Consider the following 16,726-nt stretch of genomic DNA (forward strand, 5'->3'; position numbering starts at 1 on the left):
ATCTTCCCACTTTGAGTTCCAAGTTAGATTAACTACTCAGAGCTGAAAGTACTATTAGAAATAAGCATTTTAAAGACAACGTTCTTATCTTGGCTAAAACAGCGTTGCCCTTTTGAACATAGTTTTATGTTCAGCTTAATTACATAGGACCTGTTCACCAAGGCAAAGAGTGCTTAGTTTTTAACCTAAAAAGCTGAACCCTCCCTATTGTTAATAGACATTTACTCGCTTTCGATTTCGAGTTTCTCTGCTGCTTCTATTTGAAAGTGAGATATTAGCTAATTAAATTGGCTAAGGAGGTTCTTTTCAGATAGAGTATATATATGCGCTAGCACAATCCATCTGGAATTTATTGTTGAGGAGATAGTCATTCAGCAGACACATCTATGCGTGCCATTATGTGCTGTGATGGAAAAGTAGAGGGCACTATGGAGAGTATAACTAAATTTGGAAAGTGTCAGAGAAGGCCTTCTGTGAAATAACACGAATTGCACCGAGAGTGTGTAGTCACAAGGACAATGTGCAAGGGCCCAGAGGCTGGGAAGAATTTGGAAAGTTGAACAACTAAAAGAATTAACGTGGGCCCAGTGAGGCTGATGGGGTTGACGAGGTCAGCAAAAAGTGAGGAGATAAGGCAAAACAACCAAAACATGTTTCATCTTGAAGAAGAGAACTATAGGCCAAAATGTGATATTTGTTCTTAAGGAAGCTTAATGGGAGCACAAAAAAATTACTGAAGCAAAAGGCACATACTCAGAGTTTTAAAACCAGAAGTTGATGGCAAGAAAGGTACTTCAGGCCTCTGTGGGAGTGCAGGAGTTAAGTCTCAGCGCTGTCTAGCTATCGCCAGCCACTGGTATGAGGTGCATCCCCATCAGGAAGAGACCCACAGGGTGCAGCAGACTTCTGTCTCCCGGCTGCTCCCCTCAGCAGTGGATTTCAGTGGAGCTGCCTGTTCTGCTCCCCGCTCTGTCTTTGGAGAATCCTTTCACCCCCACACTTCTGGCCTGTACCAACAGCTCTTATACTCAAAAATAAATAAATCTTAAAAACAAAAAAAGTAAACATTAAAAAAGAAAGGTACTTAAGTGGGTCGCAGGTGTACTGAGTATATGCATGTGTGTCCATGTGCACACGTGTGTGTGTGTGTGTGAGAGAGAGAGAGAGAGATGAATTACATAATTGAGCGGGAATGCCAGTCCTTGCAAGCGTGTGTGGATATGATGCCATTACAGTCACTTATGTGGGGATTGTCTGACTAGACAATGCTATATTGGAAACAATGTGCAAGAACTCTTAGATTTGGAAAAGAAGTATGTTGAGAGGAGGTTTTATAATATAAAACTACTGTTATTAAAGTATGTGGTATTGTCATGGGAAAGAACAAATATATAAAGGAAATGGATTAGATGTTCCAGAAATAGATGCAATATATATGGGAACTTATAGGCTAAAAGCAGCATTTTTATTTTCTTGGGAACAGATTGCATTAAGCAGGAAAAGAATTTCACATGACCTATTTTCAGATGCAATAAAACCCTAAATTAAGCATTTTGGCCAAATTAAAAATTCTACATAACAGGGAAAATAATTTTTATAAATTTACATGTGTTTAATTGATCCCGCCAACACACACAAACCTTAATGCAAATTTCTGCGAGTGTCCACCAAGCCCATTGGGCCTTCCTCTGTTCCCACCCCTCCCACCCTCCCTCCTCTTCCTCCTCTGCATGCTTCAGTTCTATAGTCAACATTCAAGGGCTAGATTTTAAGTTTGTGTTTACCTGATCCTTAGTTTGATTTCTCTACATTTCACATATTAGTGACACCATCCAGTACTAGAATCATGTTTGTTTTTTTTAACCTGAGAAAAACCAAACTATTAAAAGCCATTTCAAGATAACTGATAACACACGCACACAAAGAAGAACATGACAACTAACAGAAATGTGGGCAAAATAATCAGTTTATAGCCCAGTGATGGGTGAAAGGATGAAGAAATTTGTGTGTCCTCACTAAAATCCCTAACAATAACACCCAAAGCAAGGACAGTGAAGGAAAGGATTAAACAGCTGGAACTACATCAAGTTAAGATTTTTCTGTACAGCCAAAGAGACATTACACAAAACAGACAGACAACCCACTGATGGGGAGAACATTTTCTCACACAATACTAGTAACAAAGGACTGATCACAAAGATACACAAAGAGCTGATGACGCTCAACAAAAATAAACCACCCCATCGAAAAATGGGCAGAAGAGCCAAAAAGACACTTCTCCAAAGAGGAAATGCAGATGGCCAACAAGCTTATGAAAAAATGTTCAACATCACTTGTAATAAGGGAGATGCAAATTAAAGCTACAATGAGATACCACCTCACCCCAGTGAGAATGGCACATCTTCAAACAACTAGCAACAACAAATGTTGGCGAGGATGTGGAGAAAAGAACTCACGCACTGCTGGTGGGAATGCGAACTAGTACAACCACTATGGAAAACTATTTGGAGGTTCCTCAAACTGCTAAACATGGAGCTTCCATGTGACCCAGCAATCCCACTCCCAGGTATCTACCCAAAAGACACAAAAACACTGATTCAAAAAGACACCTGCACCCCCATGTTTATTGCTGCTTAATTTTCAATTGGAAAGACATGGAAACAACCCAAATGCCCAAAGGTAGATAACTGGGTTAAAAAGACGTGGTACATATACACAATGGAATATTACTCAGTGATCAAAAAAGATAAACTCATGCCTTTTGCAGCAACACTAAATCAGGAACTAGGTAAATTAAAAACAGTACGAAAATTTTACAGTGTTTTAATTTGCCCTTGCTTGTTCCCTCCCCAGCTCAGTGGCCATCTTGAAGTGTACATCCCACAAACAGGGATGTGACTAAGCTGTACAGATTCTGTCCCCAGTAGTGGGAAGAGAGCAGAGCACACCCCATCAAGTTACTGTGTGTTTCTGTCTAAACCTGTGTGGAGCTACATGAAGGACTGACAAGGCACTCTCCCCGGTTTTCCCCAACTTGAAAAATTAGCTAGCATAGAAGGTAAATGGGGGCCCTCCCTGATGGCGCAGCGGGGGAAAGCACAGCACTAAGCAGCTAAAGCCACTTCAGCACACGTTGGATCCCCGCCCCGGGGTGACCCACAGGGTGCAGCAGACCTCTCTGACCAGCCTGCTGCTCCCCTCAGCAGGGTACTTTGTCACTGCCTGTTCTGCTCCCCACTCTGTCTCTGGTGAAGCCTCTCACCCCCTGCACCTCTGGCCTGTACCCCGGTTCTGTATGCATTAAAAAAAAAAAAAGTTAAATGGGCATTGCTTGAAAACATGGCAAGGCAAATGAAGAGCTGTAGCTACCAGGGAGAAAGGGCTACAGCCAACGCACACAGTACACAATCGAAAGCCAGGAGGGAAGTACAGGGAGAGCTTCTTTGAGAAATTAGGTCACTCGAACGTGCCGTGGATCCTGGGGAACAGAAAGTCATAGGCATGCCCAGGAAGGAAGAAATGCCCAGAATAGGTGTGAAGACCCACAAGTAATCTGCACATTCAGGACAAGAGAGAGGCAAAGGCTACAGCAGAGTGCAAAGGGCGTAAAGGTGGAAGGGATGTAACACCGTTACTGGGCAAAGGGGGTGAAGGAGGAGCAGGCTGGTGGCTTAGCTCCGCCTTGCAAGGACATCTGTGAGAGCCATCGCTGAACACGCCTCAAGGAACGGAGACTTCCATGCCCAGGGAATGGCCTGGTCTGAAAAGCATTCGGTAATTTATAAATATTATGGAGTTGTAGGTCTTCGGGTACATATTTAACTGAAGTTGTTTGGGTCCATAAGAATGCCAGATATTTTGTTCGGACACCATGGTTATTTTATTTTTTAAGCTTTTAAGGCCACCTTTCTTCACAGCAGTAGAACTCTGGCAGTGATTTAAGTGGTCGAGGATTGGATGAAGCCGTGGCTAATTTCTGGCTCCAATCTGTAATTTAAAAGAAATGAATGATTTATTCTAAGACAACTCCTTAATTTTAACACATTGTCATTTCAACAATTATATAAAATATAAAATCATTTATGGGTTTCAGACAAAGGAATAAATCAATGGAGACATCCAATGTACCAAAATGGAAATAAAATGAAATCAGATTTGCATTTTGACATCCTAATTCTAGACCCCTAAGCCCATTCAGTCATCATTATAAGTGGGTGACTATCAAATTGTGGTCGTTATCATTTCTAAATTCAAATCATCTGAAGTTCCCTCATGTCCTGTGACTTCTTGTGTGGAGTCACTAACACTTCTGCTTTATGTAAACACAGGATCAGGGAGGGCTTGGGTTGAATGCAGCAATCATTGCTTCCACACTCAGTGGAAAAGAGACTGGAGGGTTTCCATGGTAGCATATATTCATGGTAACCCTCAGATGCCCACTGATATTATCACAATGCCCAAGAGATTAGCTAATTTCTAAACTACAGAATTTGTAAGAAGTGGACCTCACATTTGACCTAGGATTATGAGACCTCAAAGTCACAAATTTTTTCACTGCTCTGTTTATGTTTTCCACAGCACTTCAACAGCATTGAAAGAATGAAATATTTCTTGTTACTAAGAATTTATAATATTTCATTAACCCAGGAGTAGGACCAGAAGAGCTATCTCTTTTCCAAATGATTTAAAAAACCTAAACATGTCGTGAAATAAGCCAGAAAAAAAGAAAAATACCGGATGGTTTCACTCATAGAAGGAGGGGAAAGGGCCAGGGGAAATAATAATAATAATGAACAGCTATATACCAGAGACATTTTATGGGGGTGCAGTGGGGAACGGGATCAAAAATGGGGGTGGGGAGAGTGCACTGGACTATGGTGGATGGCACACGGGTGATTTGGTGATGGGAATCCATGGGGATTACAACTGAGATGGAAAAAGACACAAAATGATGTAAAAATAAACTCATGTTTTAAAAAAATACCTAAGCATGATCCTTTCTGTAACCAGTAAGGATTTGATCTGACAACTCTGATCTTGAAGATGACAATTGTATTCCAGGGAAATATATTAAATAGTTTAAAAGTTTCAATGTAAGGAACTTTATTCAACACCTCTTAGTGATCCTAAACAGTAGAACTGACTAAGCACATTTTTACCCAGGTGGATTCAGTAGTAAGGATTCTGAGAAAATACAAGAAACGGGGTGATGATCCTTAGTCTACTTAATGACTAGAGATGCCCATAAATAGAGATGCTGTAGCCTGAACTCTGCTACACAAATTGGGGGAGGAGAGGGAAGACTCCATGCAGATCGGGGCCATGGGACAGAGTGAAGTCACCATTTGTGATGGTGATGTCTTTGAAAGTCATATGGGGGGAAATGAACAACTGTGAGACAGACAAGACTAGCCTGTTTGCTGAAGAAGTTCCATGTATTCCAAATACTTAAATGATTCAATAGCATTTAATAGCACCACCTTCTTTGAACAATTTAAGAAGTCTTCAAAGACAATTTTCATTATACATGATTATTGCTTTAAGCAGTTATTTTTAGAGCTTTCTCCTTATAGAAGACAGAATTATATTGTATAGTTTTTTACAAGTATTTATTTTAATACATGTTTATTCTTGATTGATGATGGTGATGATAATGATAGCTAACATTTTACAATAACCACCTCTATCATGGCCTATATGAATGTCTTCATCAACAACTCCCAAGTAAGAAATAAGAATTGAACATAAAATTCAGATCATTGCTAATTGATAGCATGGATATGCTATGCTCTTAAATTCTGATCATGAAGAATGATAAACAGCCCTACACATTGATAAGCAACTTAATATTGTTTAATCTGATTTTGCAAACAACTTTTCCCCAAAGACTTCTTCAAAGAACCAGTTTCTTGACTCGAACAAATACTTGACTCAATTCCTCTCTTTTCTCTATTAACACTTAAATTTGTAACATTTCTCTGTTAGGTTTCTAGCAGGCCGAACTTCCGTGTGATTATTTACAGAATAATTAGCACCTGAGCATCTCTCAAATCTATCTGATTTTCAAGGATTACTTTAATTATGCATCTAATTCCCTTTACGGCTACCACCTGTCATCATTTGTCAAAAACAAATGTTTCCCAATTGGGTTATACAATGGAATTACTTTGGGAAGATTGAAAAATCACTGATGAGCCAAACCCCTCTCCCCAAATCATGAAATTCTAATTTAGTTGGCATTAGGTATAGCACGGGCATCGAGATGTTTCAAAGCTCTTCTAGTGCCGTAGCCATGTGAGTCACTGCAATGGACTCCTGACTAATTTGGCCTTTACCCACCTTCCTCTCACTCTCCCTCCGTGGAGTAATATTTTTTTTTTTTTAGATTTATTTATTTATTTATTCATATAGAACTGGGGTACAGGCCAGAGATTCAGAGGGTGAGAGGATTCATCCAAGATAGTGGGGAGCAGAACAGGCAGATCAAGGAAACACTGCTGAGGGAAGCAGCGGGCGGGTCAGGAGAGGTCTGCCGCGCCCTGTGGTCACCTCCAGGGCAGGCGGGAATCGAACTCATGCGGAAGTGGCTGTAGATTCTCAGTGCTGTGCTGTAACCCGCTGCACCGCCAGGGAGGGTCGGAGTAATATTTTTAAGGTGCAATTTTAATCAGTTCGCTTGCACTCTCCTTAAAACTTTTCAGTGGTTTCCCATAATGATCAGTCTAGAGACAAAAACACCTGAAAATAGGGCTCTCCTTGGTCTCTCCATGCTGTCTCTCCAGTCATGTCCTACTCCATGATTTTTGTGGACATCTGTGCTCCAGACACTTACTTAGTTCCTCCAACATAGCACAGTCCTGCCACATGGCCTTGCACAGGCTTCGCTCTCTGCGAAGCTCTTCTTCCCCTGTCTGCTTACCTTTCAGTTCCTCTTCTGACCTGTGCTTCTACAGCACCACATAAACTCTATTTCATAGCATGATCAATGGCAGATAAAATTTTACTGTTACTTCTATGCTATTTCCCCTCCACAGCTCCTTGAGTATAGAAATCTCATGGCTAGTTTTGCTTCACGTGCTGTTTCCAAACACTAGCACACGGACTGACATGTAAGTGGACTCTAACTTATTAATGAGAGATGCTAAGTTTGATGCATTAAGTATGGCGCATTAAGTATGAATGATTGACAATGGACCAGTACCAAACAGATCCAGATCCAATTGATGCCTCCTGCAAAATATCATAGAAATCCATTCCTCTCTTTTCTTCTTCCCTGCCAGTCCAAGCCACATCATCTCCAGCCTAAGCTACTCAGTAGCCTCCTGGCTGGTCTGATGCCTCCTCTCTCGCTCCCCTCCCAGGGCTTGCTAGCAGCCAGGGTGATGTTTTCACAGTACAACTGATGTCACACCTCTGTTCAAAATCTTTCTCCAAATCTTCCTTTTGCTCTTCACATAGAATCAGTCACCTTACCACCCTCGCCCTCACTGACTACCCACCAAACTACAACTCACTTCCTTTCTGTTCCTCAAATATGCCAAGCTCTTTTCAGCACTCAAGATTTTGCACTTACTGTTCCTTTTGCCTGAAATGCTCTTTACATGACTCATTCTTCTTTTCTAAGTTTCAGCTAAAATTATACCCAGATTTTCTCTGACTACACTATTAAAAGGAGCCTCCCTGAGCCAGATCAACTCCCTGCATATTTCTCTGACAGCATTATGACCATCTATCATTTAAAAAAAATTCCTGTCTTACTCCCGATAACTCCCCACCAATGTCAGCTCCATGCAGGCAGGTATCATGTCTACCCTTGTGCCTGTATCCTCTGCGGACAGCCCAGCTCACAGTGGGATTCAGTCAATGACTAACTCATCTCATGGTTGCCAGCTTTCAAATGGACCAACGATTCGTGTCCCCTGGTGTCCACGCTGCCTCAGGGCTGGCTTGTGTGATGAACAGGATAATCAGAAGTGATAGTATGGACTTTTGAGCTGGGTCATAAAAAGCACTGAAGATCCCAACTGCATCCAGGCCTGCTCAATCTGGCACATGGCAACCCCATTGAGAGGCCCACCTGGACAGGCATGAGGGGCCCAGTTCCAGCCATCATGTGAGTGACCACTGCCAGCTCTGAGTGAGAACTTGGGAGGTGGCTTCTCCAGCCCCAGTCAGACCCTCAGGCGATTCAGCACTGACGCCCGATGGGCATCGAACTGAAATCCCCAGAGATGGCCTGAGACAGAACTAAGCAGATCTCACATTCCTAACGCACAGAACCCATGAGGTAAAAATCATCAGCGATGTGTTAGGCCATTAGATTTTGAAATAAGTTGTTACTGCACCATAGACAGCTAATCAGCACGCAAGCAGGGATGCAGTGAGGGGAGCATGATCAACCCACATAAGTTGCCTCCTAGTCAGCCCTCAGACCTCTCTGAGTAGGGACTCTGACCCTGTTGTCCCTTATCTGTTCGCCCACATCCCAGTCCTGTATTTTCTCTCGTCTACAGAGCCCCACTTGAATTGCGTCTACTAAAACCAGTAATTCTGCAAGGACAGACTAAACTATGTCCTCCTCCTGCCACTGCTTCCTTTAATGCGGCCCTCCCAAACCCCTCTGGGGCTCCATACCTACCACCCACACTTGGCCAGCACCTCTTTACCTAACTGACCTTCACCTCAGCTCCTAGCCTCCTTCTTTGCACCCAGCTCCGTCTCCTCTCAGGTTCTGACCTGCTCCGACCTTCTCTGATCTCCCAGAATTGCTCTGCTTTTTAACCTCTCACCCAAATTTCCACATTCCTCCGGGGGATTTCTGACTTCCTTTCCGACATCCTCTGGGACCACCCCCCAATCCTGGCTCAGCTCTCCTCAGACCTTTTCCTGTGCAGTGACTATCTTTCCTGATTACTGTTATCTCCTCTTGGGGTCTGGGCCTCAGGGGATAGGTCTTTCTTTTGGAGAGTGCAGAAAGAATAGCAGACCCTACCTCTTAAATAAAAATAAGGCTATTCTCCTTCCCTGGCTTAAGGAGTGAAAGCACAGCTCTATGAAGATGTCAACAGCTACTGCAGCAGGAATTCAATCCCCTGCCAGGGAGTGACCCACAGGGCGCAGCAGACATCTCCTGTCTCCCCTCTGCTCCCCTCAGCAGTGTGTTTCAGTAGATCTGCTAGTTCTGCTCACCCCTCGTGTTTCTGGTGAATCCTCTCACCCCTTGCACCTCTGGCCTGCACCCAACTCTTGTATGCATAAATAAATAAATCTTTAAAAAATAAAAATAAGGCTATTCAATAAATAGTACAAGTGACATTCAGTATAACTTCACAGTCAAGCACAAATCTTGGAAATGGCCTGGGTCTGAATTCTACTCCTACCTGTCACAGGGTGATTTGGTGTGAGGTGATAATCTCTCTTACCGTAACACAGGGAAAATAATGACACTTACCTCAGAGCCTTTACGAGAGCAAGACAGTGCCTATCACACAGTGAGTCCCAGGAACATGAGGGTTACTCACTTTGAAAGTCTATTAATGAAGCGTTCCATTTTTCTCACTATGATTCAAGGCACAGTGAATACAGGAATGCAGGTGATGGTCACGTTGGTGTCCCTGTGCATGCCCCAGTCACGCTGGGGAGCCTCAGCCCCGTGGGTGCTGTGTGCACGTGCTGCAGTGTAGCATTATACTTCGGACACGTATCATTTTTCCAAACACGTCTACTATATCAAATTATTGTCATCAAAAATAAAGTAGGGGAATGAGAAGAAAAGTTCCCTCAACATTGTGTTTAAACACAATAATGAACTCATCAAGTGACAAGAGGCTGAGAGGCGAGGTCAGATTTGATCCTGCTTCCAAGACATTTATGTCGTTTCATCCTTAACGGCTCTTACTCAGGGAACTTGGGAAGGGAGAAGGGAAGCAGCATTCAGGCTGTCCTTACCTCCCAGCCCCAGGGGTGACCCAGGAGACTGTCCCCGAGGCAGATCTGTGGGAGAGGCCTGTGAGGCCTACTGGCCCGTGTGAGGCCAGGCAGTGAGGAGAGAGTCCTCTCACTTACCAATCTGGTAAAACGGCAGGGAATAGTCTCTCTGATAAGAAGTTTCTTTGTACCATGATTCTGAAGGCTTTGAATGTCTTCGGAAAGAAATATACTGAATGAGAGTTCTCTGGTCTAGTTGCGGCTGATACGGCATTTGTCTCTTGGGTGGAATTGTCAGGTCGATGAGAGGTCTAAATGGAAACACAAATAACCTGCCGAATACCCACAAGAAGCACTGAAATTTTCTCACTAGCTGGAATCTACTCCCTAGAAGCAGCCGTGAGGCTACCAGGAACTTTTTGACAAGACTCCATATCTTCACAGCCAGCCTTCAAAAAGTTGCCTATAGATGGCCTAGGGCTTCCATTTCCCGGATCTTCCTTTCACACCCTTTTATCATGAATCACAGAAGGTGACCGGCATCAAAATTTCCACTACGTCTCCTCATGCCTGGCTACGTCCCACACTCTCGATGTCTCAATACCCTTTCCCATTGCAGTTTTTTATTCACCCAATGCTCGGTTTCCTCAAGAAAACATTGTTTTCTCTTGCCCCAACCAAACACTATGGTGTATCTCAGTGCTTGATGAAACTGAAATCAGCTATAACTTCGCTGTACCCCCATTTAGATGAGTATGCTCTAGGGGGTAAGATAGAGAATACCAAAACAAAATGATGGAATATCTCCACACGCTGTGAAAATATACACTTGCTGTACAACTTATCCAAAAACAGGTACTAATATATTTTAAATGTTTGTGTCAGCAACTTAAGACATCAGAGATGTCAACAGGAGAATCCAGCTCCCTTTTTCCAAGCCACCCTCTGGTGCTCCCACTGAGTGCTCCCAGTGACACATTGTATAAGGCATTGGAGTTGACGGGTTTGTCAGAGTCCACAGAACACTAAAATTGCCACAAACCGCCTTGTGTGGGTTTCTGGCATTTCCTTTCTTGTCTGCCCTCTGGCAGAGGACAGAGCTGCCCTACCAGAGCTTAACCAAAGTACGTAATTGGATGAAACCAAAAAATCTTGACCTAGGAATCAGAAAATGTGGGTAGATTCCAGACACTGCTTTACCAACCAACTGTATCTCAGGCAAGACTTGTCTTCTCTCTGGCCTATGTCTTAGTCAAGTCATTGGATCAGAACTACAACTAATGTTCCTTCTAGTCTGATCATGTATTGAGTTTCTAGGTAGATACTCAGAAGTTAACTCTATCAAAGGCTATTAATAGAAGAAGGGACATTTATCAAATATGTAAAAATATTTATAAAATAGTACACAGAGTAATAGCAATCAATATGTGAGGTTCTTGCCGTGTTCTGGAATTTAACATTGATTCTTTTATCTAACAGAAGAGGCAACTGATACTGAGAAGTTATGGAAATTGTCCAATTCAAACATTTTAGAAGCACTCAAGTTGTTGTTTTAAATACTGTGGATTGCAGGCTCCACAAACGAGAAAATACTGTTCAAGTACTTGCTTTTTCCCTTTGTTAAAACCACAGGCAGAAAGACAGACATTAATTTAGGTCAAATTCATAATTTTACCAAGAGGGAAACTGAGCCTCAGAAAGGTTGAGTTGTTTGAACAAGTTGAAACTTTAAATTCATGTTTCTTACATTTCTTTGATTTCATAACGTTCTATATTTATTGCTAAGTAATATAAGCTGAATGGAGACAATCTGGAGAATAGAGAAAAAGATTAAAAAATATAAACTATACTGGGGCCCTCCCTGGTGGCGCAGCGGGTTAAAGCACAGCACTAAGAAGCTAAAGCCACTTCAGCATGAGTTTGATCCCTGCCCCAAGGTGACCCTCAGGGCACAGCAGCCCTCTCCTGACCCGCCCGCTGCTCCCCTCAGCAGTGGACTTCATCAGTCAGCCTGTTCTGCTCCCCACTTTGTCTCTGGTGAATCCTCCCACTGCCTCTGCACCTCTGGCCTGTACCAATAAATAAATAAATCTTAAAAAAACCACATACACAATACTAAAATTTTATCACTCGTAAAAAAAAAAAAAAACATTATCAATAGTTTGGTGTATATCCCTCCAAATGCTGTCTATGCATCAAAGTATTATTGTCATTGTTATTATTTAAAACTGTGTATTCTTACACACCATTCTAACTTAAGTGAAATTTTTGAAAATTGGCATTCAAGAAGGTGTCTTACCTGGGAGGTCTCTTGGCACTGTAATCAAAATGCACCCGTGCCAGCTGCCCAGGGAGATAGCCTTTGATGTCTTTTCCTTGATGAGCAATGAATACACTAGTAGGAAAAAGTAAGGCGGGAAAGAATAAAGCAATGACTGTAATTACTTTTCATTTTTTCTAGATGAATACCAGCTGTGAAATAATGAAAACATATTTGGTTCTTGTCCTTAGTTCTTGACACGGAGCTCCTGCAAGTCTTGGAATTTCTTATGGAAATGTCTTTTCTTGCCCGATTTTCAGGGTTGGCTTTCCAGGATCTAAGGAAATGTTTCGCATGTCAGGTAACAGGTTCAAAATATCAGGGGAAAAATTAAGAGGATGTATAAAACCCAAATGTTGGTCGCTGTAGAAGTGTAAATGGAAGTTTCTTATACGATTATTTCCACTCGTGATATGGCTGCAAATTTTCACAATATTTTTTTGTGCATAAAAGAAAAGCCAAGACAATAAAATTTATAGCAGAGTGATAACTAGATACCAAATCCAGGAAATCATGAAGTAGGTGTTCACATTATTATCTTTTTAAATGACTTAATTGAAAATATAGGGCTAAATATTAAATAAATAAATATAGGGCTAACATTAAAGAAGTCCTGTGATAGGTTAGCAGAAAATGCTTGTAAACATGGGGAGGGACGCTTACCCTGGCTGAGGAGAGGAATGGGCTGTGAGGCTCTGATTTTTATTTATTTAATATCCTTGTTTATTTTTTCACAATAAGATGGGGGGGCTGCATCAAAAGTTTGAGAATCACTGGTGCAGATCATTAGAAAAACCTTTATAGGGCTTTAGAGAAGACTAATGATGTGATACAGTCTTTATCTGAGGAAGATTTTTCACCTGGGGGCAATGAGGTAAACAAATTTAATTTGACTATAGTAGAAAGGTGGTTTATTTTTATTATTTTTGAAAATTTTTGTGCAGAACTGGTGTGTGGGCCAGAGGTGGGGAGATGAGAGGCTTCACCAGAGACAGAGCGGGGAGCAGAACAGGCAGATGGATGAAGTACCCTGCTGAGGGGAGCAGCGGAGAGACCGGAGAGGTCTGCTGGGCCCTGGGGGTCACTCGCTGGCCGGGGATTGAACTCGGCCTGTTGTGGTGATGGTGTCGAGACTTGATCCCTGGGCCCCCAGGGAGGACCAGAAAGACTATTTAGATGGCCACTCTGGCCGTTTACAAGGGACGCGATGATGCTCGGAGCCACATGGTTGGGGTGTGAGGAATGTTTCAGGAGGGAGGACTGAGTAAGAGCGGATAAGCACTTCAAGCAACGGCTGACGAGCTGTGCTGTTCCTCAGGACAGGAGACACCAGGAGGGGCTGTTGGGAAGAAGGCTTTATAGGTCGGGGGGGCGGGGGTCTGTCTTTGGGGGTCACTCACAGACCCTGAGCACTAGGTAGGCATTCTAAGAATTCCAGGGAAGAGGGTCCTCCCTGGTGGCGCAGCGGGTTAAAGCGCAGCACTGAGAAGCTAAAGCCCCTTCAGCATGAGTTCGATCCCCGCCTGCCCCGGAGGCGACCACAGGGCGCGGCAGACCTCTCCTGACCCGCCCGCTGCTCCCCTCAGCAGTGTGCTTCGTCAGCCTGCCTGTTCTGCTCCCCGCTGTGTCTCTGGCGAAGCCTCTCGCCCCCCCGAAGCCTCTCGCCTCCGCTGGCTCCTCCCTGCGAGGGGGCTGGGACCGTCACTTAGCCACTCGGGGCCTCAGTTTCCTCCTTTGCTCATACAGTTTCCGTGGAGAGTAGCTGAGCTGCAGGCAGTCAGCAGAAGGATGCAGAGGTGGTGACTGCTGTCCCAGGGGGCCAGACACACAGGGACACACAGAATGACTGGAAGCTACAGAAAGGCTAGGCCAGAACAGGACTGACAGGAGAGGCGGCCGGGGAGCCCCCGCCTGGCCAGGTGGTTGAGGAGAGCTGTCTGGGAAGCTGGCCCCAGAGCTGGGGGGTGGGGGTCAGGGGGATGGGCCCCTGAGAGGGTCCGAAAGAGCCAGGTCTATTAAAGGAAGGGCTGGGGGGGAGGAGCTCAGAGCCAGAGGCAGGCGCAGCTCAAGCCCGTCCTTGCAACAAGTCTGAACTTTATACACAAAATTCAGCTGCAGCCTTTTATGCAACAGAGGGTCACGGCCCAAGCTCACTCTGGAGACCGGGCAAGGGGGCTTGTTGCGGAGAAGCGGGGAGAAGCAGGGGTCCCTGGGCGGCGGAGAGGCCGGGGTGGGCATCCTGGAAGCAGAGCTGAGGAGCCCGCTGGAGGATCAGCCCCACTGTTGTTGCAAAGGCCGGAAGAGCACAAGGTGGCACGGTGCTCCCCGGGAAGCGAGTGGGCACGCAGCGCCACCCAATCGAGTGCGGGCTGCCTGCCTGGCCGGGGTGGGCGTGGGCTGTCGGGGCGCCCCAGAGGGCTGAGCCGGCCCCCTGCGACTTGGGCGGCCCCAGGCTGGCTGGGCTGCTCCACCCAAACCCCCAGGGCTGACTCAGACCAGGCCAGAGGCTCTGACTTGCTTCCATGGAGCTCCAGGCAGCCCCAGACAGGACAAGTTTGTTTCCCGTCTCCCAGGAGATGAGGCCACAGTGCCATGGGCCCAGAGTGGAAAGAACACAGCCCGGCAACACAGAGACAGCCAGGGCTCGTGGGGGATGTCAGAGTGCTGGAGCCTCATCGCTCCACCTTGCTTCCACCCTGTTGGGATTCAGAACAGGGGAGCTGGGGTGGCCGTGGGGGGGGGGGCGCTGTAATTTCCCTGAGAAGAAAGCTCTAAGTGTCTAGGAACAAAGCAGCCTGTTGTGCATTTCCGCAGTAATTCCTGGGAACAAATATTGTTCAAAATAACTAAATAGTTCTTCAGAGTAAGTACATGGGGAGGGGGGTATTTAATGCTTTTTTTTTTTACATCATTCTTCATTTTTGTGCAATGTTTGCGTCTCCGTGTCGGCTGTGGCCCGTGGACGTCCCACCACCCAGTCACCCCTGCGCCATCCCCAGGCCCGTGTGCTCGTCCCACCCGTTTTCATCCTGTTCCCCTCTTGGCCCCCCCTAGGATGTCTCTGGTTTCTAATTCTTTGTTGATTTCCGTTTAACTACTTGAACTAAAATAAAGACATATTAAAATAAGCACGAGGCTGTGAAAATACATGAGCTCACCGGGGCTGTGGGCAAGTCGCTTCCTGGGTGAGGTTTCCTGCCCCAGCTTCAGCGCTGTGGAACGTGTGAGGCCGCAGGAGGGCCGGGCGAGGGCTCTCGGGCACTGAGCTCATATCGCTCAGCCACAAGTTTAGCACCATAAAATGTGTCTAGGGCTTGTTATTCTTGGCCCACAGAACTATTTGAGGAAGAGTGAGACTCCTACCTAGTTTGTGTCTCTGTGGCCAACACCCACGCTGCAGAGACAAAGGTGTGGTGTGTCTTACCCCAAGCGGAGTGAAGGGGTGCCCCTGCGCTCCGAACCTGGCTGCTTCAGCAGGCGTGGGGGTGACCCCCAGGGCGCGCAGACCTCTCCTGTCTCCCCGCTGCTCCCCTCAGCAGTGGACTTCGTCCACCTGCCTGTTCTGCTCCCCACTCTGTCTCCGGTGTGTCCTTTCACCCCACCCTTACACCTCTGGCCTGTACCCCAGTTCTGTTTGCATAAATAAATAAATCTTAAAAAAAAATTGGTGTTGCATACTTGCTTCGATTCTGCCATGAGGTGGATTTTGTTTACAAACGTCCCCTAAACCCAAAGAAACGTCACTAGAATTCTCGGACGACATCGTCTCTCCATCATGGAGTGCCAGGCGAGCCATTCTGACTGCCCAGGGTCTGGTCTGTGTCTAGGTCAACACTACCTTGATGGGATCACTGGGCGGCGTTCAAGAAACTCTCTTAGACGAATAGCTGTCATGATGGATGGGAGTCTGAAAAAAATCGGGATCACGGTGTAAGTTTATGCACATTTCTCATGGCTTCCCTGGTATTAGAAGGTAGTTGTCGGGGAAGTAATGTCTCCTTAGCTGCTGCTAGGCTATTAGGGAAAGAAACTCATAAAGGGCAACAAGAAATGGGAAGTATAAAACCTCTGTGCAGATAGATAATTTTTCTTTAAAAATAAAAGGTGTTGGGCCCTCCCGGAGGGTGCAGCGGGTTGAAGCGGAGCGCTATGAAGCTGCTAAATCATTCAAGTATTTGGAATACATGGAACTTCTTCAGCAAACAGGCTAGTCTTGTCTGTCTCACAGTTGTTCATTTCCCCCCATATGACTTTCAAAGACGTCACCATCACAAATCCACACCAACAGTGACTTCACTCTGTCCCATGGCCCCGATCTGCATGGAGTCTTCCCTCTCCTCCCCCAATTTGTGTAGCAGAGTTCAGGCTACAGCATCTCTATTTATGGGCATCTCTGGTCACTGAGTGGATGAAGGATCACCACCCCAGTTGTGTGCATAAACAAGTAAATCTTTAAAAAAGTAAATAAAGAGTGCTGTG

The 16,726-nt window shown here is 45.0% G+C and overlaps 1 protein-coding gene across 2 annotated transcripts; it reads right to left on the bottom strand.

Moving 5' to 3' along the window:
* Positions 1–3,869: 3,869 nt before the first annotated feature.
* Positions 3,870–16,147, bottom strand: LOC101632445 (chromosome unknown open reading frame, human C1orf100). 2 transcript variants are annotated; one of them, XM_004690773.2, is made up of 4 exons: positions 16,086–16,147; positions 12,227–12,322; positions 10,066–10,238; positions 3,870–3,987 (listed from the first exon to the last, which is right to left on the bottom strand). In XM_004690773.2, exons 1-4 carry the CDS (start codon positions 16,139–16,141, stop codon positions 3,896–3,898), a joined length of 417 nt encoding a protein of 138 aa, XP_004690830.1. In that variant the 5' UTR covers positions 16,142–16,147; the 3' UTR covers positions 3,870–3,895. The 2 variants fall into 2 exon arrangements, with proteins under 2 accessions (XP_004690830.1, XP_012586376.1); XM_012730922.1 differs by lacking the exon at positions 10,066–10,238 and having other exon boundaries at positions 3,910–3,987.
* Between the last annotated feature and the right edge of the window lie 579 nt (positions 16,148–16,726).

The sequence above is a fragment of the Condylura cristata genome, unplaced genomic scaffold (genome assembly GCF_000260355.1).
Source record: "Condylura cristata isolate star-nosed mole 26May11 unplaced genomic scaffold, ConCri1.0 scaffold00029, whole genome shotgun sequence".
Lineage (NCBI taxonomy): Eukaryota > Metazoa > Chordata > Mammalia > Eulipotyphla > Talpidae > Condylura > Condylura cristata.